Source organism: Pogonomyrmex barbatus, unplaced genomic scaffold (assembly GCF_055798465.1).
Source record: "Pogonomyrmex barbatus isolate J1 unplaced genomic scaffold, ASM5579846v1 scaffold2, whole genome shotgun sequence".
Taxonomy (NCBI): Eukaryota; Metazoa; Arthropoda; class Insecta; order Hymenoptera; family Formicidae; genus Pogonomyrmex; species Pogonomyrmex barbatus.
Genome location: NW_028297116.1, coordinates 10,064,923 through 10,087,147, shown reverse-complemented (window position 1 = coordinate 10,087,147; position 22,225 = coordinate 10,064,923). Strand labels below are relative to the sequence as shown.

Sequence of the window (22,225 nt, the reverse complement as noted above, 5' to 3'; positions counted from 1 at the left end):
TGATAATTCTATTCACATTATTAATAAAATGGTACAATCGAAATCACAAGTAAGGTTTTTTGCTTAGCGAATAAAATGTAAGATCGCGACGTCGAGGAATGAAACGTTGACCAATAGCGTTCGTTTTCGAGCTAGAATCTTCGAACTGTACGGTTGGCAGCGCGCTAGCGGCCGCGCCATGTCGCTACCGCTGCCGCCGTCCGCGAGTTCGCGCAGTATGCGCGTTCTGACCGCGATAGACCATAGGTTACGTGCGTAAGTCGTAAGTACATACGTACTCTTCGTAGAAGGACCGCAGAAAGATCGCTGCTTGCGTTGCGCGACTCTTCGTCGTGGTCCGACAACGAAGTGGCCGTTACTCGTCGACGAGAGGAGAGAGAGAAAGAGAGAGGGAGAGAGGATTGACACATGGCACGTTGACTCCAGGTGACGGCGAGTCGAGTGGCAGGAAAACAAGAGTCAAAAGAATTACGCGCGCGCGGCCCAGCCTCCTCGCGAGTGAGTGAGTGCGTGCGTGCGTGCGTGCGTGCGTGCGTGCGTGCGTGCGTCTGTCGTTGCTCTGTGCGTCGTTGCGTCGTTGCGTCGTGTCTTCTATTTGTCGCGTCCTGTTAGGATTTGAAGAAGCGGCGAAGCCGACGCCAGGATGACCGAGGAAACGCTCAGGAATGTGATGAATGTCGAGACGGTGTATCACGAGGTCAACTCCAAGAACGCTTGGGCGGCTTTCTATCAGGTGAGAGAGGCGAAGAACGAGGGTGAAGGAAGGACGGATGAAGGAAAGAAGGAAAAAAAGGTGGCGGAAGGAGAGGGCGAGGGAGAAAACGGCTCGTTTCTTCCGCTCGACGACGGCTCTTCCGCTGCCGTTTCCGCGAGCGGGATCGCGTGATTCTAAACGGGCGGCTCGGTGTTTCTCGGCTGACACATATCGTGCCGGCTCCTCATCACGTACGTGTAGTAATTCCTCGTTACCGCGCGTTCTCTTACCTTTTCTTTCTATGTCTCTTTCTCTCTTTCACGTCTTGCGTCCCGCGTTATCATTTTCCCAAGATCACTCTCCTTCCGCGACCGCTGTTCTCGCTTTCATAAAATCGTATCCGCGTAGGTGTCACGGGCTGTCAAGACTCGGCGGCGATCGCAGACGCATGGAAATTAAGTGACGCCGTGGAGAGAACTCGATACGTTTCGTCGTTATCGTAAGAAATCCATGAATGTTGCCAGTCGTTGCCAAATTGATTTTTTATGCAGAAAAATGCGTAAGATAAAATCAGGTCGCGATATTCATTATTGTGCACACACTGAAATGTACAGACATAACAAACTTTCCTTTACGCATTCAATTCGCAAATTATTTTGCGTTTGCCGAGCAATCTCGGAAATATGTTTGAGATGGTTTCTTTCTCGCGTGCCTGTGGTCGATGGCGATCCATAATATCTTATACGTCAACACAGAGACAATAGGCGGTAATATCGTTCGACGCCGACACGCGGATTCGCCGAACGCGACACGGTTTCCGCGTTATTGCGCTGATGCTATCGAGGATATTCGCGACGCCGGAGAGAAACGCGATTCGCACGGATTTACGACATTTGGATCGATTTAAAATTCCCCCGGAAGGAAAGCGAATGTCTAACCTGAGAGAGCCCGAGAGAGAAAGAGAATAGACTATATTCGTGTGCACGTGTACGATACGATTGTGCTCGCCAAGGTCAGGCTTCCTCGGAAATACATGGTTTCAGTGTGTTTCAACGATCGCACAATTTCTCCGAAGCGAAACATGAGAAATTTGATGATGACAATACACCTGAATACTAGAGTCTCTTTACTCTGAAATCATATTCCCGTTAATTAAGTTTTATATGAATAATTTTCATTTACGGAGCGTCGCTTTATCAGATTTTATTTTTCATACAAACGTCGCTAATTTAATATAAATTGTAATGTGTTATAATATACTACAAAAATGTGAAGTTTCTCGCAACTTGTTTCTTACAATACAATATTTGATTTGTATATTCTAAATATTAATTGCTAATTTGATTCTCTATTTACAAATATACAAGTAAATATGTTGTTTCAATCAATTTCTACAGATTTACCTGATTTTACCTAGATTTTAGAACAATAATACTATTGTTAATCAAATCAATTTAATTAGTGATGAAATGTTCAAAATCCATTCCAGCTTTTTTAAGACATCAAGCTTTGAAATTTATATAAAAGGTTTCTACATAATTTTACTTTAATTATTATTAATCTGTAAACTTTTAATATACTCTTATATATTTACATAGAAGATAAACTTTTTTTAAATACTTTTTTGTATATTTTTTTGTATACTTGACTTACAATTTATAACATTACATAAGTGATAATATACTTTTAACTTTTTTGCAGGACATACGTAATAAGTGTGAAAGTTTTGAATATACATGCAATGAATCAAAAAAACCACAAAACAAAAATTTGAATCGCTACAGAGATGTGGCGCCATACGATCATACTAGGATTATACTTAAAAGAGGTGTATGTGATTACATTCACGCCAACCTCATACGGGTAAATATTTTATTTTACATCATTTTTTAAATAATTTTACCTAAGTAACGATTGATAACGATAATACAAACGGTATTATGCTATTTATTCATACATTAGGTGGATCATGCTGAAAGGCAATATATCTTGACGCAAGGACCTTTGCCAAATACTGTCAGTCACTTTTGGCTAATGGTATGGGAGCAAAATAGTAGAGCTGTATTAATGTTAAATAAAATAATTGAGAAGAACCAAATCAAATGCCATCAATATTTTCCACTGGATGATATAAAGCCTACCATGGTATTTGAGGACGTCAATATAAGGGTAGATTATATCAGCAAGACAGAATCATCCGATTATACTACTAGGACATTACGGTAGGAAACATTTATTATAAATTATATTATATTCTTATTGAAATATATATTTATTACTGATAATCATTCTTAATTGTTCTACAAGCATTATTATGACATATTCAATATTTTTAATTTATCTACAGTATAACGGATTTGGAAAGTAACGATAGTAGAGAAATCTTACATTTTCATTATACTACTTGGCCAGACTTTGGAGTACCGCAACGTCCAACGGCCTTTCTACGTTTTTTGGCAGATGTCAGGCAATCAGGAGCATTAGATCAAAATGTTGGCCCTCCTGTCGTACATTGTTCCGCAGGGATAGGAAGATCGGGAACATTTTGCTTGGTTGATGCATGTCTAGTACTAGTATGTTGAACATAATAAGCGCTGATTTGCAGAAAATCGCTTTGGTAATCGTTAATTATTTACTATTTGATTGCAGATTGAAAAATATGGTTTAAATGCTCTGGATGTACGGCACGAATTGATAGAAATGAGACGATCTCGTATGGGTTTGATACAAACACCTGAACAACTTTGTTTTTCATATTCTGCCATCATTCAAGGAGCAAAACAATTACCTCTTAATAATATGGTAAGTAATTGATAATAAATACTGCTACTATCCTAATAAATCAAAATGGTAACTATTATTTTTTAATGGTAACTATTATTTTTATTATATTTTTTCTATATTAATATTTTGATAAATATTAAAGTATTTGTTTCCTTTTTTATAAAATTAAAATATTAGTAATACTTTTTCACATACATATGTACATATATACATACATTCTCTTATTTAGAAAATAATACTTTTTGAAAATAATACTTTTTGAATAAGAAAATGTTTTTTTAACAAAAGCTATTCCTGTAATATTAAACTATACTGATCAATTTTAATCATCCATCCATTGTATCTTACAATGTACTTTACAGAATATTAGTGACAACGAAATAACGACTCATGATGAAATAATAACGATGTATGACGAGATGAATAATAAGAATAACTCTTCGTTAGAAAAAGACGATGAACCTCCTCCTTTACCACCTCCAAGAGGAGAATCTTTAACGCGTAGTATGATGGCAGATCTAAGCCCGGATGGATCAACTGATAATGGTATATATATATATATATATATATATATATATATATGATTTTTTTAAAATTCCCTATAAAATTTTACTAAAACAATATTTTTAAATCATAATAGATTGTTAATAATAACAGTAATTTCAACTATAGATGAATTAGGTGGACCACCTGATAAACCACTACCAAGTGAACCACCGAATCATGTAGAATTATCTACAGATATGAAGTCTACATCTGTTACAAATTGTATAGGCGAACAAAACGCGGATGATGTCGCTGTACCTGATGAGGCTCTTTCCGATGACGCTGAGAATTCCAGTTTAACAAACAATTCTCCGTCCAATTCAGACGCGTGAGTAACAGCGAGATGTCTTAATAATAAATGCAAATTATTTATTGTCTCCCTTGGTGATTATGAATTTTGTTCTCTTGAAATAGGAAAGGGGAACTACGTCGACGTAAAACGGAAAAGATTGAACGATTAGCGACACAAGTACGTGAGATGAAACGTCGGCAGAAGGAAATGGAAGAATGGCAGAAATTCAAGAGGTCATTATTTAATCCCTGTAAAATATGCTTCGGCATTGGAATCGGTGGGGGTATTATAGCGATTTGTTACTATCTGTACATGCGTAGTTAAATCTACCGTATCACATTTAAGAATATCGTATATATGCATCATCTTGTAAACTGTCAGTAACATTTCGATGACTTGCATAATCGAGGAAGATTACTGTTAACATGTGATCCTATTGTGAGGTTTTAGAAACTTCTTAATCCTGACTGCAACATTTTCAAAGGAATAACTGAACGGTTTTATATCATACAATCGATAGTAATAATCAAATAGCAATACCGCAAATCACAATTTCCACTATCGAAAGAATAAGTATAATGAAAAAGAAACAATAGAGAAAACAATGAGAGAAAAAAGAGATAATGAGAAGTTCAAAATAGTGCATTTTTAGAGTGCACAGTTACACATTTGTAAGAAGAGAAGTAGATGCAAATGAAAAAAGAAACGAGATGGACTATTGATTTGTATTTTTATATTGTGATTTATTCGCGATGAGTATTTAAAATGTTAGGATATATTCTTTCCATAATTCTTTTTTTTCTTTTTATTATATTGCTATTTACCTGGAAACAAATAGTTTATTTAAAATACGCACTTATGGAAACATGATAAAGAAAAAAAAGTAAATTTTCCCACATTATGATAAAAATATATATACATATTACAAGGATTGTGTTAACTTATTATTTAAGTAAATAATCTACAATTCTTGTAAGTAAAATATTTACTCAAAAACTAATTATGCAATAATATATCACAATATAATCATATACCTTTATAAATATGATTGTGTGATTTGCATGAATTTTAATTATTCGATTTTTTTTAAATTTACTTATAGCGTTAATACGCTCGTATAGGGATACATGTAGACATGCAGAATTATGGAGATATAGGAAACTGAATTACAAAAGTTAATCTTATTGAATTTGATTTTATTATTTCTCGCAAATAAATTATAGATGCACATTTCTATATCAAAGTTTGATCTTTTTCTTGTTATTCAATTAATATAAGTAAAAGCAACAAATAAGCAAAAAAAGAAGACAAATTACATTTTTATGATTTTTATCTAATCGCGTGTTTTTAAGTGAATTAAACTTAATGTTAGTAATATTTCAGGATACCAAAATAAGTCTGGCTTTTTGAAAAGCTTTTAGGAAAGATTTATTTCTAAATTACTTCAGATTTAATTTAAATTCATATTTTTAACAATGCAATTTATGTGTACATAACTGAAAAAGCATGTTCAGCTTGTAAACATGTAAACTTCATTTTTATGAAAATATGAATTTAATAATCTGGAAATATCTATTTAATTTCCTTAATAACGTTAAATGGGTATATTAGTGATAGGTCTAGAAAGAATTTGTTAAATTTTATTATAGTTCCATAGATAAATGTTTTTTAATTGCTGATTGAGATAGATTCTACTATCTTATATTAAAGCATTCATGCAAATTTAGATTATGCACATATTACACATCAACATTTCATAAAAGGATTTTAAAGTATTTCTCATTTATCATAATCTTGCTTAAATTTTTTATTATTTTTATTTGGCTATGAGAGTAAGATATACTTTTTTTTATTTATAATCTTTTTATTTTTCTTTTGTTACAACAGAATGTTATATCTCATGCAAATCGCCATCTGGGATGATGATATTTGATATTGATAAACTCATGTTTACATGATTCCTATTTTATTTTGCACAATTGATAGCTTGTAGAAGTAATTATTTTATTATGCACGCACGAGACATTCCTGATGTATGAATATTAGTTTCAAATTTCTTACATTTAGTTTTAATTGAATTATTTTGGTATTATCTTAGATGCGATTATGCAAACGGAGCGAGTTCGCCATATTTATCAAAAGAATTTATGCTATCAAATTATTTTTACACTTTCTTTTTCCTATCATTAAATAATTTACAAAAATAATTTACAAAAACAATAATTTACAAAAAACTGTCACGAATTTTTAGTTTGACATGGAAATTGTTGATAACAGTAAAAGGAAAGACAAAAATATGCTATAAATGGTGAAGCGTTATTTTCAAAAGTTACTAGTGATCTCAGTTTATTCTCACTTAAAATTTTTTTTTAATTAATTTTTTATTCGTGCATTTATTTAAATAACTTTATTAAATTTTAAAAATTTGATAGTTATTTGAAGTTACATTAATCATTAGGAAGAAGTTGGAAAAGATTTAAAATGAAATCTAGCAAATGTGAATTCCAGCTCAATTGCCCAATATATTATAAACTGTGCATTGAGCATTGGACAAAGACTGAATAAGTCTGATGACTTCTAGAAGGACAGAAAGAAGAGAAAATAAACGAGCGGTAAAATTAACAAAAGTTAAGCCCGCATATTCTTAAGTCGAGCTTTTATATAAGCCACTTTGAGAGAAAGACTTGTCAGATCGTGTTCCAATCCAAAGATAAAGCGTGATGAGAAAAATGTGCATCTTTAAAAGATGCGCGTCACTAAAATCGTATTTTTTACTTTTGTACGTTACTGCCGTTGGAGCACGATCTTCCAACGAGGTTTTCGGACACGTCGTACTTGCGCATATCGACGTACTCGTTTTCGCGTGATTATGTACGTAGAACGATACGTTGCAAAAGAAATTGAAATAGAGAACAGAAAAGAAACGCGAGCGAGCGAGAGTACTCCGCACGGAACACGATGTTGAGGAGATATGCAGTATTCTATTGTCAGCAACACTTTTAACTTTACGCACTAATGTACTATTGTTATCTAATTTTTATCGAGATATTATTTATATAAGTATAAACCGCAGTCTGCGACAATTCGATTGGAACAACGCGACTATTTTTCGTAACGATCGTATCCTCCATCATTGGCGAAACACACCATGGCATAGAAATCTTTCAGCCATTTTAGCCATTTCACGTTTTCGAATTCAATCGGAACGTGTGATTTCGAGAATGGCACGTATAATTTGAAAATTCGCAATTATCCATCCGTTTTGTGCACTAAAAAGAAAAAGAACCAAGAGAAACGATCGCAGACGCTCATCTCTCCTGTTGTTGGCGATTACGCGAAGCTTCCGGAAGTGAGATATATGCTCATGAAAGTTCACAGGTCACGAAGACACGGTGCTATTTAAAAGTTCCAAAATCGATGTGCGTTCCGAAGTGCGTGCGTGCGTATGCGTGCGTGAATACGAAATGAGAAATGAGCGTGTATGAGAGAATGAATGTGAAGGAACGATGGGAGCAGTCACCGATGTTGATCGTGTAACTCACATCGAAACACCATTCAGAAAAATGAGAGCACGTTTTTGCATTGCCACTAGAAATTCATTTCCCTCGTATATAGAATCTTTAATGTGTATTTTTAATTTTTATTATAACGTTTTATGTCATCGAAATCGGGTTTTTTTTTTTTTTTTTTTACTTGCCGATTACATTAGATATAACAATCTGTTTTTACACATGATATAATCATAAGATCTCTGAAGAAGAATCTATGGGATTCACATTCAGCATCGGACAAGGCATGAAAGAACAAATTTAGCGACGCATTCTTTTATACTGCTCGTGTGCATACAATAGATATAACGTTATTAACAAACAGAACACAGAAACATAGCTAAGTGCCTACTCGTACAAACAAGGGGAGGGAAGGGAAATATAGCGATCGGTGAATAGCGGTAGCGACTTCTCCCCTTTTTGGAAGAGCATAGTCACCGTGGAAGCGAGCCGTTTTTATTATTCGACAATATATATAAATAGATAGTTATCTAGTAAATCTAAGATTGATTTCGAAATGACATTCTCGAACTTTACTATATTTGAGATAATAAAGTATCACCTTTCTCTTATTTTATTTTTCTATAATATAAAATTTTTACGAATAATGCATATCTTTTTGATAATTAAGAATTTAGTTTCTTCGATATATATTTTCTACTTGTAAAAATTGGCAGAACTCAGCATGAAATAATGATGCAACTCTTATTAAGTTACGATTTCTTGCTATGTTATAAAAATTAATAAAAGAAAAATTAAAAATTTTATAGAGAAAAATCATCTCGAATCAATCGATCAATCAATCAATCTATCATTATCTCCGGATTGCCGAGCGATCATGCATCAGGGTACTGACAGAATAAGAGTAATGATGTTTTTGAAGTTTATTTTTGAAATCTTTCGTTAAAAGATATCGCGGTAAGATTTTTCATCATTAACTAAATGAGCTTGACTTTGATCTTGCGTAAGGAAATTTCGAGATAAAAGCTGCAGAAGCTTCCGTCTTCAATCTAAAGCAATATAATATACCTGGATTATGGCGATGTCGAATGTTTGCGATTTGATCGATACGCTTGGCAGCCGGACTATATAATAATAATAAGAATCGAGGATATGCATTAGGCAGATGTAAGAATGGCGAGTCAGGAAAAATTAACGATTCTTAATTCTTAGAAGCGCACCAGCTAGAGCATACTTTTTATAAATCATGATGTTTAATCTACATAATGCATCCTTTATATACGACGGGGCCTTTTTACAATTACTGACGATTATCCATCGTCGATTACTAACACGAAAAAAAATGTGAATTTTTCTCAATACAAAAAAATAAATACTTGTGAACGTGCTTTTCAAAGGATTAAGATAAAAATATGTAAAAATGGAGCTACACTTGTCCGATTAATCGATTACTAATTGGAATTGGATCTTACAAAAGAGTGATTGTTTTTAATTATATCAAAAGCAATTAGTTGAAATAAGTAGAGAAATTGCAAGAAAAAGAATTTGTAAAAATTGCAAAATAATACTCTAAAATAACTCTGATTAAATATTCAGATGACAGAATAATCTCTTCTTACATTATGTTTATTATTACATGTACTTGAAAAATAAAAAATAATTATCGATTAATCGTACAATGTCGATGAGGCTAATATTTCTCCTTCTGCCCATTCTGCATCCTGCACAACTCGAAGTGTAGTTAATTACATTTACGATGTATCGTTGTAGAAATTATAGCGTCGAATGGTATTTTAATGTATAAAAAATTGAATGCACAGTAAAAGAAGGGAAATGACAATTGGAAGCATATGTAAAAGAAAGAATTGGGAAAAGGAAAAGAAAGAAGACAGGCGAAGAAGGGAGGAGCAAAGCGCGTAAAGGAAAATTTTTTCAATTTGCTACAGTAATACAGTAGGATTTCACAAATTATTTGGAAACCATTAAATTCTTTTGCTGATATTGATTTTAATAATCCCTTAAGTGCATTTTATCAATTTATTCCTTTATTTTTACAAAGACTGTTGTAATAATATTTACTTATGAGCAAGCATTCGAGTTCTGATTATCCGATACAAATTGTTAAAATCTATTTGTATATAATTGGCAATAATATAATGAAAAAATCGCGGGAGCGGCTTTATTAAATCGCTCTTACCGACCCTCTTCTTCGCCTGAATTTCATGATGGCCAAGTTGAACAAATAGGCACTGGACGACACATGAAGATATGTATACAATAAAAATATTTATACGAAAGCAACGAAACGGCAAGATAAATGCTCTCGCGAATATGGCCATGCATCAGGCCGATTCGTTCGAAATGGGTCCCTCCTGTGAGAAACACTCATCAAGTAGAGGTTGTACTTGGCAGATATTTTACACAACCGGAAGTAGAATTGTGAGAGTAGAATCTTTCACATAATTGTAGATTTCATACATCTTAAACTCGAAACATATAATTCAATTGTGCATTTTTTTCACCGCGAACTTATTTTCGCAAAATACCTTTTTGTGGACAGTCCGGATTCATGTACTGTGGATTCAGGTAATGCAGATGTTTTTTTACGAATCATCGACACAAATGTAGATTTCAGATACGTATGACAAAGTTTCTCAATTTGATATATTTTTTTTTTTTTTAGTTACATTTCCATAGAAAGATATAGATTTGATCAGGATTATAGCGCTGTGAATTATTATTTGTTAGATTAGATATCAAGATTTTGTTTAATATATTTCGTTGTAATATTTACGACGTTCGATGATCCATAAAAAAATTCGGTGTTTGCCAGGAGTACCTTATAATCTTAATAAAAGTTAAAATGTTTTGCATCTATGTTTTATTTGTAACTGGCGTATTCGATTTTTGTTCGTAAGCGATGTTGAAAATTGAAACGGACATCTTGAATCGCATGTTATTTTTCAATTAAATTAGTCTCTCGGCAACAATAACGGCTGTACTAATATCAATGTACTTAATTGAATATCTTGAATATTATCTTGAAGTTGCGAATTTTATTTCTGTAAATGTATGGATTGCTGATGATAGTAGTACATCAGTTATTGATTCTTTACCTTAAAGTTGATTGGATCATTCATTTAGAAAATTGTGTAATTGTGTAGAAAATTGTGAATGACAAATTTGTCAATTCTTGATAAATAATATTGCTAAATAGTAATTACACAATTTTCGAAATAAATGGCTCAATTTATGACCCCGATTTCGCCTTGTTTTGCAATTTCTCTCCGAGAATCTCAAATCGCATAAACACTGAGATATTTACATACAAATGACCATAAGATGCGAATCGTACGCGAATTCCCTTTATACTATTACCTAGTACAAATTACTCTACTCTCGTTTGCTGTTTCATGCTTAATCTTCCACATCAACCTGAAGCCCGTAGAGATCCTTATCTGTTGATTTCTTTCAGATCAAAAAGCGAAACTGGCGAAAGTGGCGAATCTGTGCATGAGGAGGCTGAATCCACCATCTAAATTAAAAGAAAAAAAGAAAAGAAAACCGTCCTTCACAATAATTCTCTATTGTGTGCTTTATCACGTTTTAAAGGAAATCGTGAAAATCTGTTTCAGTACAATAAAAACAATAAAAAAATTAATAAATCAGGCTGCTACAGAACAATGTATATTTGCTTTCGCGAGTTCTCGAGTCCTGAATTATATTTAAGGATGAATGACTCGTGATTCTCGTCCTTTCCTAATTACTGATCTTGCAGACTGATAAAGGATTGACAAAAATTTTTAATTGACAATTTACAAATTCAAAGAATAAAAATTGAGGAATATACAATATATGAATGTTGCTATATTTTCCATTTAATTTATTAATATTTTGTCTTTTTAAATAAATATTTATTATGAGATAAGTTAATTGAGGAGAATAAATAATTGCCTGAAAGTTTTTCACATAATTATTATTTTATAAAGGAATCAAAAATTAAATTTTTTTATCATATACTAAGTAGGATATTTTTTTAAAGATGAATTATTATGCAATATAGATAAGAGCAAAATTGAATTTTCACATATGATGTGATGTAACAGAGTGTAACATCATGGCGTTCTCTTATGTCATACATCACGTGAAGATCTAACAACGATAGCATATTGAATAATGAAATACTTTACAAGAATATACATATGAATGAATATACATATGACACAAAATTTATTTTTTTTAAATAATTAAAAATGAATATAATAATAATAGATGAATAAACCTGCAGTTAATTTAGTTACAATACATTGATAGAGACAATTATGTATTAATATCTTGCAATTATTTTGAATAAAATATCTATTATTATCATAAGAAGAATAGTATTAGTTAATGAAGTTTAGTGTATATTAAAATAGTTCTTTAAATTTTTTGTTTTTGATTCTATAATCAAAATAATGAAGCACATTTACAATTATATCGTAATAAAATATAAAATTTGCAAACATAATAAAATTTGAATACTTCAATTTGCAACAAAAAATACATAACAAAAACAGATTAAGATTAGATGAAATTAAATATAAATTTTGATATATTTCTAAATACAAACAAGAAAATTTTAAATATGGACGATAAAAAGTTGCACGCTGTACTAACGACAAAATAGTTTAGATTTTGTTTTGATTGGCGTGTTAAGTTTGGGGAGTATAGAATGTGCGCGGATTGTCGTATTAAATTATCTATATTTTACGCGTAAATAGACCAGCATCGTGGGGGAGATATGATCGTTCCCTTGTAGCCAAGTTAACACCTGCGAGGCTGGCAAAACAAGAAGCAGCGTAGTACACCCAGGATAGATCGGCGGTGTGTCATGTCCATCTGGTTTACCAGGTCAGTTATCACTCGCCGTAGAACGTCATTGTATAATTAGCATGTTCTGCTTTGACGTCATTGTTTCATATAAATACTGAATGCACGATCCCGACTACCATAAACTCGCGAGAGAGCTGCCTACAACGTGCTATTGTACTCTTAACAAACACTTCGCATTGAATAACGCTATCCTCCTTTGAATAACGTAATTAACATTTTTTGAGCGTGCTAAAACGATTGTTATTTCCTTGTAAAGGATTATCGATATAATCTGAGACTTTAAAAAATGGTAAGTATATATTTCTCGAGTCAAACAAATCATATATTGAATATATAATTTTTATATTGAATATCTTTATGTAATTCATACAATTAAAAAAAAAATTTAATAAAAATCGTTTTTCTGATAAATTAACTTTAAAATAAATTAATAAATTTTGAAACTTGAACTATTCATAAAAATTTATTTCAAAAATAAATTTCCGTTTTATTTTAATGAATACATTCGCGTCTATATATATCGAGATATATTTTCCATATTTTTCTCTAAAATAAATTTAATCTTAAAATAAGTTTATTTTTATAAATTTTACTTTTTATTATGGTATTTGAGTTTATATTCAAATTAATTATGTGTAAATTTTTAGATCGATACCGATTGAATTTAAAATGCAATTCTTTTTTTCTTTCTTAGATGGCTATCAAATTCGTTATCACTGTGCTGCTGTTCGTCGCTTGTTCTTACGCATCATCTCTTAGAATGGCGAGCATATACGGTTCTCCCTTGTTTATTGTTGTTACTCAAGAACTCGATGATCCTCAAGCTATGATAAACGAGGAACCGATATATGCATTAAGCGACGATTCTAAAGTCGCCGATAACAATGCGAACTCCAACATTAAAAAACGCAGCGCAGAGGAAGCAGATAATGATGATGATGATGACCTCGAAACTGCAGCTGGTACCAATGTTCTTCGTCCTCTCTTCGTCTATCGTCAACAGGTTGCTTATCGACAACGTGTTAGAGACGCGATTCGACGAGGTAGAAGAATATAAGTGGAAGAGGAAAAATTGATTTGGAGATTTCGAGATTGCAACTAATTGTTGTCTCATTCTGGTATTATCGAGAAGATAATGCATTCGAGATATTTAAAGACCATGATGTAAAGCCTGAATGGCCTAAAAGCTCTAAAATCTTCAAAATCCTAAAAAAGGATTGAGAAAGAATCGAGTCTGTGATGATGAAAATACCTCACAAATGAGATTTAGATCAAGATGAACAATTAAAGGAAGATGAACAAACTAAAGGCAAATGAAAAATGACTTTGAATAATCAAAATAATTTGATTATATAAAGTCCAAAAAATAGCAAGATTTTGAAAAATAGCAAGGAATAACGATAATATGATTATTTCTGTAATGAAACTCATATCCGAAGTTTGCCAGAGTCTGTATAAAATAAAGCTTATCGTTCACGGATATTTATAGGTATATCCATAAACGCCAAAAGAATAAGAACTCAAGCTTATAAACAACGGAAGATACGTCAATATGAAAATTTTGAATGCAAATAAAACTGTTCTCTTGTCGGAACTTACTGAGATAAAAATATGTGAGGTATAAAAAAAATACAGAGAGCTCATAATAAACAAAAAAAAAACTTTTGGGAAAACCAGCGAACTTTAAAATGGCAACCAAAAAAGAATATTGAACTCGTTAGTGTAATTACGCTAAAAAGGTTGTGGCTTCGTTATTTCGACGGCACGAAGATTAACGGCACAAATTAACAGATGCGGACTAATCTTCCTTCTGTGATTCAAAAGAGTCTTTCCTCTTTTTTTTTTTTTTTGTAACGGAACATCAAGAGCGACCGAAAAACGGAACATTAAAAGCGACCAGGAAAGCATTTATCTTATGATCACATATGATCTCTTATCAAAATATTATATTTAAGTAAATTACGATAGATAAAATTAAATTTATAAGAGAAGAAGTTGGTTAAGATAATAGCTAATTAAGATAATAAATAGAAAAATCAGCAAAAAGAGAAAGAGGCGAATTAAGAAAACAACGAAATGTATTTCTTTTTTAATGTAGGAGATGCATAACTTGTGTTTTAATTGTAAGTCGAATAGATTAGATAAAAATAGCGTTAATAATTAAAAGCTGTCTGACCAAAGTTCTAAGTTATAAGTATAAGCATAGTTAAAATGGCGTAAGCAAATTAATGATATTGTGGATACTCAAATGAATGGATGAGAGAATATGTATGACAGTTATATTTGTAATACGATTTCTTTAAAGATATGTTATGTAATTTGTAATTAAACTTAAAATGAATGTGTATATGACATTTTATAAAATAAATATAAAATATTGATTATACATTTATTACTTACTTTTCATTTCTATTATTATTACAAATAATTTGTAAACATTTATAACATATAATATATTAATATAACAAATACATTTTTATCTGTTAATACAATTAATAATTATTTCTTGCCATGATATGATAAATTTATTGATACAATAGAAATAGGAAATGTTTATTAGAATTGAGAATAAAAATTGATAAAGTAACATAATTTATTATTTAATTTTACTAAGAATTCTGATTATTTTAAAATATGAGATTTTTAAGAAACTTGCATCACAAGTTATTAGCTTTTAGAACAGACAATTCTAATAGAATATTAAAATAGAATGTTAGAATTTAGAATAAATACTTTTCATGAAATATTATAATCTAAATTTTAATCACAGATTTTTAATGATTTATTTACACTTATATAAACATACATTTATATGTATATTTCTCTACTTTTTCTTTTTATACTTTAATAACATTTTGTCATTCTATCATGCTACTCTTCAAAACTATATCTACTTACATACATTATGCAAATTTAACTTCCCTTCAAACAGAAAAGGGAGAAAAAAAATCCAAAAATTTTTAGATTTATTTCCCCGGAAATACAGGATATCTTAAGTAGTTATGATAAGGCTCCCTCCTGTCGTATGGTCGATATCTTTCATTTGGAAACTGTCCTCGATAATACCAATACGGATACGGAGGCTGATATCTATCTTCGGCTACGCCGAGATCACCTTTGAAGTTCGAACTCCAAACTCGCGACGGAACAACGTTTTTACTGTCGACAGATTGACCAGATTTGGAAGTATCGCCGGAAATACTCTCGATTGATGCGAGATTCATGTCGCTTTTTTCAGCTTGGCGACTTGGACGAGCCGATATTAAACCAGGATCCAGCAGAATATCGTGAGATGACAAGCCTACAGTTGATCCTTCACGATACGTCTCGGCATCACTTTTTTGATTTCTATTGAATCTTGAAATTTGCATATCCTTAATATAGCTGCCTAAAATGTCGCCGGTTGAAGATGCGAATGTATCTGATGTTTTATTCAAGAATGATGAATTCTTCATATCGTGTTCTCCGTCTTGCGTGATGTTTTTCACGAGATTTTCGTGGACTGAAGACTGCTTAGCGTCATTCTGCACACTCCTTGGCTTCAGAAGATTTATGTGATGATTTTCGACATCACTTATGTCATGAGTGTTATTCTGCAAAATTTCATTCGTTGATGAATTTGCAGATATTGTTCCTGCCAAGATTGCAAGAGAGCAGAAGCTGAAGAAAATAATGCTGATCCGTTCCATTTGAATCTATCCACGGTTTTCTCGAATGATACAAGGAGTATAGTTTCCAATTGTCAACTAATGGCTTAGGTAGTTGAAGCAAGTCTTTTATAGCTGGTTGTTCGGGATTCATTGCTAAGTCCCTCGCTAAACATCTTCGAGTCTCGATATCGTTAAAAGCACGCTAACGATAAGTACAATATTTCTTCGTAGTCGGTCAAACAGCAATATTTTCATCTACTATATTATTTTGTCATTGTTTCGCAAATTTAGAAAATTAAATTTAAAACTATGTAAGTTAAATAAAATCTAATTTGCAATCTTTGTTATCTTCATCAACTTCAATATTCCATTTAAAATTATGAAAATATAAAAAAATTATTAATACATGTATATTAATCAAAACAAAAAGGAAATATTCTTTTATATAAAACAAAAATATACAAAAAATTATAACTCGTTAGAAATAATTATCATATAATTGGCAAATATGATCTACTTGTATGAGTTTCATGATGCAGCATCCGACGAAGTTTACCGCAAGGTTGATACTCACGTTTATTAGCAAAGAACCGATAATTCTTTCAGCACGTCGTATAAAGCCAGTACGATCCGTTATACCTTGACAGAGCTGGAAAATCCTTGGCGAAGTAGTCTCATCGAAGCAACAGGAGGAACGTCGCATAATTCTGTTATTGCGATGAAAGACTCGCGGGTATGTTCTTACATTGATCATGGCGTTTGAAAAGTTCAATTTTCACGTAGCAATTAACATAACATATACAAATGTACAAAGAACATACACTACACTTTGCGTCATAAATAATCAATAGAAATCTTCTGTTCCAGAAGAATGATTTATAAAGTTACAAAAAATATAAATAGTATTATTACATAATTTAATAAATTGAAATTGTTTAATCATTTGGTTTTTTATAATATATTCAAGTTTATATTTAATAAAATAATAAAAAAGTAAAATGATAAATAATAAACATTTAAATGACAGCTTTAAATGACAAATTAATATTCAATCATTAATTTTATAAGCAGTAATTTCATATTTAATATTTTTTGTATAATTATGTTCTTATCGTTAAGTTAAAATTTGGAACAAATAAAATCTGCTTATATTTTAATAAATTATAAATTTTGTCGATTAATAATTGTATCTAACTCATAGAGATTAGAAAATTAAACAGCTTATATTTAAAGATTTTAATTAATTGCATTTTAGCTTGGAAGCATCATGCTTTTTATAATCTTCTTGATATTTGTGGGAGTATCAGATGCAAAACCTCTTGATTATGAAGACGTTGCAAATCTGTTGCCAACGGAACCTCAAACTACAAACGATACATTGACTGCTATTGTACAGGATCCAGTGGTGCAAGATGCTGTGCAAAATGCAGTTGGCAATGGATCCTTAGAAGGCTTAGTAGTAAAAAAAAAAGTACTTGTTATGCCAGCCACTGAACCTAATAAGGTTTGTGTATCACATTCTATATATTTTTTTTATAATATTAATTATTAATTAATTACTAATTAATAGATATTAATTTAATATTTTTGTCTATATAAAATATCTGCTTCACTAAAGCGGATAAAGATATTTAAAAATACATATATATAAGTGCTGCTGTTATTGACAATACTTGTTAATTATTATATGATTAAGATCATTATCTTTTATTAAATGATGACGAATAAAAATGATTAATCATTTATGTAATAGCAGTTCGGAAATGCTATTAGTTATCAAAAGAAATTACGTAATTCTATATTAGTTGTTGCGCATTATTGATTTGTTTTTAGCATAGAAATAAAATAAATAATTATTTAAAAAGTAAACAAAACATATAAAATATTTGGATTTATAATGCCGCTATCTAAAGAAAAATAATTATATTTTCTTTTTAAAGATAGTGTCACAACGTGAGCAAATCCTTGTCGTTCCTATGATGCACTTAGAGGATGTACGAAAAAATATAACAGATACTGTAAACGCGAAAACCGATGTAGACGGTTTAACACTTGCAAATATCGATTCTTTTATTGAAAATGACGAAAATGGATATGCAAACTCGGTAAACTGTGCAAAAATATCTTATTGATTTAAAAAATGTTGACGTATATAATTAACTTTTTAACTTCATTTATAATTTTTTTTTCTTTTTGTACAAAATTGTGCAAAATATTCTTTATAATTATATTTCATATATAAATCCATCAATATTAATTAATTCATTGCATTTATTTTATATTTTACCTTTGTTAATTTTTAGTAGTTTTAATTCTTGGTTAATTATGATTAATATATTTTCAAAAAGCCGTGTGTAATGTGTTAAAGCTAAAAAAGATAGATAGAAGTTTATTTATTCTTTAAATATTAATATGAATTTTCTTTTCTTTCTTTCATCTATTTTTTATCATGCATTTATATAACGAGTAATTTATTTTTATCGTAATTTGATTACTCAATAATCTAATTAATTTGATTAATAACATAGAAGATTTATGGTTTCTGTTTTATATAATTTACGAAGAAATTATTAAGGGACATATGGTATGATCGTAATGTTACCGAATGTATGATCTTCTAGGAAAGCAAAGATAGTTCATCCTATGCATCGCAGCGTGATGATTTCTACGAAACATTAACCGAGATATCTAAGACTACACGGAAGCCAACGTTTCCTATCGATAACATACCACAAGAGATTCCATACCTCGTGCCAAATCCGAGCCAGGAAATAGCGCCTTCAGAACCACCGCCCGCGATATCAGTACCAATCATCGCATTTCTTGATCCCGCAAAAATTTCTAATGATAAAATTGACGTACCAATTGTGGCGTTATCACAAGATGAAACTTTGAAAAACCAAATGGAAAATGAACGCGACAAAATTCAACGAAACATTCAAAATTATGTTGATACAAGCTCGTTGAGCGTGGATCTTGATAATTGGCGACTCACTTCGTTTCCTTCAGAGGTAAATCAATTTTTCTTGATATTTAAGATAACATTCTTTAAATTCTTTATTTTTTAGGAAATATGAAATTTCATTGATCGGTGGACAAGTGGTAAAACTGTAAAAATGTGATTATTACTTTTAGCTACTATAATTAAATTTATATAATATTTTACATTACACATTGATAGTAAAAATAATGTCTAAAATTAAATCTAGAATTAAATCATAAAAGTCTTAAATATTTGCAACATTTTATTATTATTATTATTATTATTATTTTATATTATTATTATTATTATTATTATTATTATTATTATTATTATTATTATTAGATAACGTTACAAAATTTCGATAAATTATATTTGTTAATTATGATCAATTAAATTAAAAATTAACTACGGTAGTTCTTTTAAAGACACAAAAATAAATGTATATGTAAAAGATATTTCTTTATTATAGATGCAAGTATCACCTTCACTGTATGAATCAAGCATAAAAGAGACGAGAAACGCGAATAATATTAGTCCTGAAAATTCATTATCAGTTTTACCTCGTGTTGATATTGTAACACCACTTTTTTGGACTTCGGATGCAGATATTAATTATTCAAAAGATCCACATGATATGGAAGTCGCCGCAGATATCGTTTTCAGGCCGCTCTTCAGATATCGACAAGAGGCGCAGCAGAGATCTTACAGAAGATCGACTCATAGAAGATACAATTCTTACAATTCCTATCCGAGACGTAATTATCGATACAGACCTCGATATTCGGATTATTATTATTAGTATTGTAACAATAGCGAATATTTTTATTACTAAAAAATTGAGATAACGTTAATAAATAACGATCTTTTATGATGTAGTTAACAGCGTTAAGAATTAAATGTGCAATTATTAAGTTATTAAATTTATTCATGTTTATATCGGAATTACTTTTTACTAGATGTGTAAAATTTAAATGCATTGACCAATGTTTAAGCGAATAAATAATTATTCATTATATAATTATATAATTATAATTAATAAATAATTAATAATTATTAATAATGTATTAATATAATATTAATTAAACATTATTAAGCAAAAGTAAGAATTAATTAATTCAAATAAATTATATATTTCAAAAATTATTTATTTTTACATCTTTGTCATCTTAACCCATCCTTTCTTGTAAATATTTAGTGAATGAGCAATCGTGTATAATTATCTGTTAACATTGATTTTAATTGATTCGCAATTCAATTATGCGTCATAGTCAAAGTTAAACTTGACAACCTCGGAGAATATGATTTTCATTTTTCTGATAAACATGTTTTTTCACATTACATATGGATTTCTTAGAATAGAAAGTGTGTGTGTGTATATATTACGCGAATATAGTCGCGAATTTACCGCTAAGAGTGGAAGCTTTGGAATTAATTTAATGAATGGTATCTCTCGAGATATTTAGAGATCGTTTATCTCCGGCGCACATCTTGCATATGTAGCGTGTATCTGTGTACGTACGTCCCAAAGCGGAACGTGAAAGGGAGTCTGTGTATAGAAAATGTGTTCTGCCCTGAAAAATATATAAATTTGTGAATACAGGTTAATATCTTTCAGCTGTTTTCATAAAAAAAAGTAAACAAAAACCGGTATGTGTGCCCCTTTCAAAAGTAGCACTGTGTATAAAAAGTAGAATATGTGCATAATTATAATTTTTGAATCTTATTATATACTAACAGTGAATAAAGTAAGATAGATTAACTTTCTACTACTGCTGAACAAGGAAATTTTAATTTATCAAATAATATTCTATCAACTGGTGTATAATTATTGCAACTGATTTTGTATAGAAATAAATATTTATATTGCCTTCTCCATTCTCTGTTCAAATATTTATTTATTACTTTAAAATAATAATAACTTTATAATAATAGAGAGTTATTATTATTATATATATCTACGTTTCCTACAATAGTATCCGTAAGCAACTATTCTATTGAGTTGAGTTATTATTATATATTTGCATATCATCCACATTTCCGCAGTAGTTTAATATTAAATGCATAACGAGAGAAGATATATTCGAAAGATTTTGTGCACAATACATATTACAGTTTTTAACATTAGACAACAATAAAATTGCAGATGTCAAAACCATTCGCTCTTATTAAGCAAATCGTTTGATGAATGATTATTGGCGTACTTACTAGGAATACGGTAGAAGTCCGTAGTAAACGTGTCATTGTTAATGTCCTCGAGGGAAACAGTTAGTCACTCGCTCGTCCATCTATTCATTCATGCAACGTAAAACAGTGGTTGCCTAACTTCTGATGACGTACCAAACTTCTTGATTAGCGTAATAAATGTGTTCTTTATGAATAACCTGATAATACGTCAATTAAGATTTATGTATAAAATAACACGTCATTTTAGTATAAAATGTTAATAATAAAAAAAAAACAAAACAGATTTGCTTGCATTTGCCTTACAAAAGAGAATGTTTATAAGAAATAATCAAATGTTCCATCACTCTTTTTTTAAATAAGTTAATTAGTAAATTAAAAATTTCATACAATTAGTCATAACAATTTGAATAAAAATATAATTTTTGTATCTTTTTTTTTACAGTTTTTGTATCTTTGTGACAAAACTAATTTCAAATGAGAAGCACTGTTACTGATATTGGGAAAACCGCTTGCATATGTAATATATGTGAGTCGGATTGCATTTGTGAGTCGTACGAGTAAATGTTTAGCAGGCAATGAATAGGTGTTTAACACTTGCAGAATTCATTATCAACTGCTAAAGCCGGAAATGCCGAATTTTGTTTATAGGAAGACTGAAGATAATTCCGATACCTGTATTATATCATAGATGACAAATCAAATTTTATA

At 30.7% G+C, this 22,225-nt stretch overlaps 5 protein-coding genes across 7 annotated transcripts in view; 3 read left to right on the top strand and 2 right to left on the bottom strand.

Moving 5' to 3' along the window:
- The window catches only part of LOC105422035 (uncharacterized), a 29,067-nt gene extending 27,461 nt beyond the window's left edge, over window positions 1–1,606 (bottom strand). Inside the window, exon 1 of the mRNA XM_089077138.1 lies at window positions 985–1,606. The gene's annotated coding sequence lies outside the window, so the exon portion shown is untranslated. The remainder of the gene's footprint in view (window positions 1–984) is intronic.
- On the top strand, window positions 218–11,509 carry LOC105422012 (Protein tyrosine phosphatase 61F). 2 transcript variants are annotated; one of them, XM_011631230.3, is made up of 9 exons: window positions 218–733; window positions 2,396–2,557; window positions 2,657–2,916; window positions 3,042–3,267; window positions 3,344–3,496; window positions 3,841–4,024; window positions 4,151–4,352; window positions 4,439–4,549; window positions 11,301–11,509. In XM_011631230.3, exons 1-9 carry the CDS (start codon window positions 644–646, stop codon window positions 11,362–11,364), a joined length of 1,452 nt encoding a protein of 483 aa, XP_011629532.2. In that variant the 5' UTR covers window positions 218–643; the 3' UTR covers window positions 11,365–11,509. The 2 variants fall into 2 exon arrangements, with proteins under 2 accessions (XP_011629532.2, XP_011629523.2); XM_011631221.3 differs by lacking the exon at window positions 11,301–11,509 and having other exon boundaries at window positions 4,439–10,920.
- A 157-nt stretch (window positions 11,510–11,666) lies between these two features.
- LOC105421998 (uncharacterized) lies at window positions 11,667–15,086 on the top strand. 2 transcript variants are annotated; one of them, XM_011631209.3, is made up of 2 exons: window positions 11,667–12,718; window positions 13,395–15,086. In XM_011631209.3, exon 2 carries the CDS (start codon window positions 13,395–13,397, stop codon window positions 13,755–13,757), a length of 363 nt encoding a protein of 120 aa, XP_011629511.2. In that variant the 5' UTR covers window positions 11,667–12,718; the 3' UTR covers window positions 13,758–15,086. The 2 variants fall into 2 exon arrangements, with proteins under 2 accessions (XP_011629511.2, XP_011629505.2); XM_011631203.2 differs by having other exon boundaries at window positions 11,667–12,989.
- Window positions 15,076–16,480, bottom strand: LOC105421988 (uncharacterized). The gene has a single exon (XM_011631191.2). The coding sequence runs from the start codon at window positions 16,387–16,389 to the stop codon at window positions 15,667–15,669; it is 723 nt and encodes a 240-aa protein (XP_011629493.2). The 5' UTR covers window positions 16,390–16,480; the 3' UTR covers window positions 15,076–15,666.
- Window positions 16,481–16,803: 323 nt separating this feature from the next.
- LOC105421972 (uncharacterized) lies at window positions 16,804–20,476 on the top strand. The gene is made up of 5 exons (XM_011631163.2): window positions 16,804–17,083; window positions 17,606–17,854; window positions 18,291–18,455; window positions 18,972–19,361; window positions 19,803–20,476. The coding sequence occupies exons 1-5, from the start codon at window positions 17,069–17,071 to the stop codon at window positions 20,130–20,132; spliced, it is 1,149 nt and encodes a 382-aa protein (XP_011629465.2). The 5' UTR covers window positions 16,804–17,068; the 3' UTR covers window positions 20,133–20,476.
- The last annotated feature ends 1,749 nt before the right edge of the window (window positions 20,477–22,225 follow it).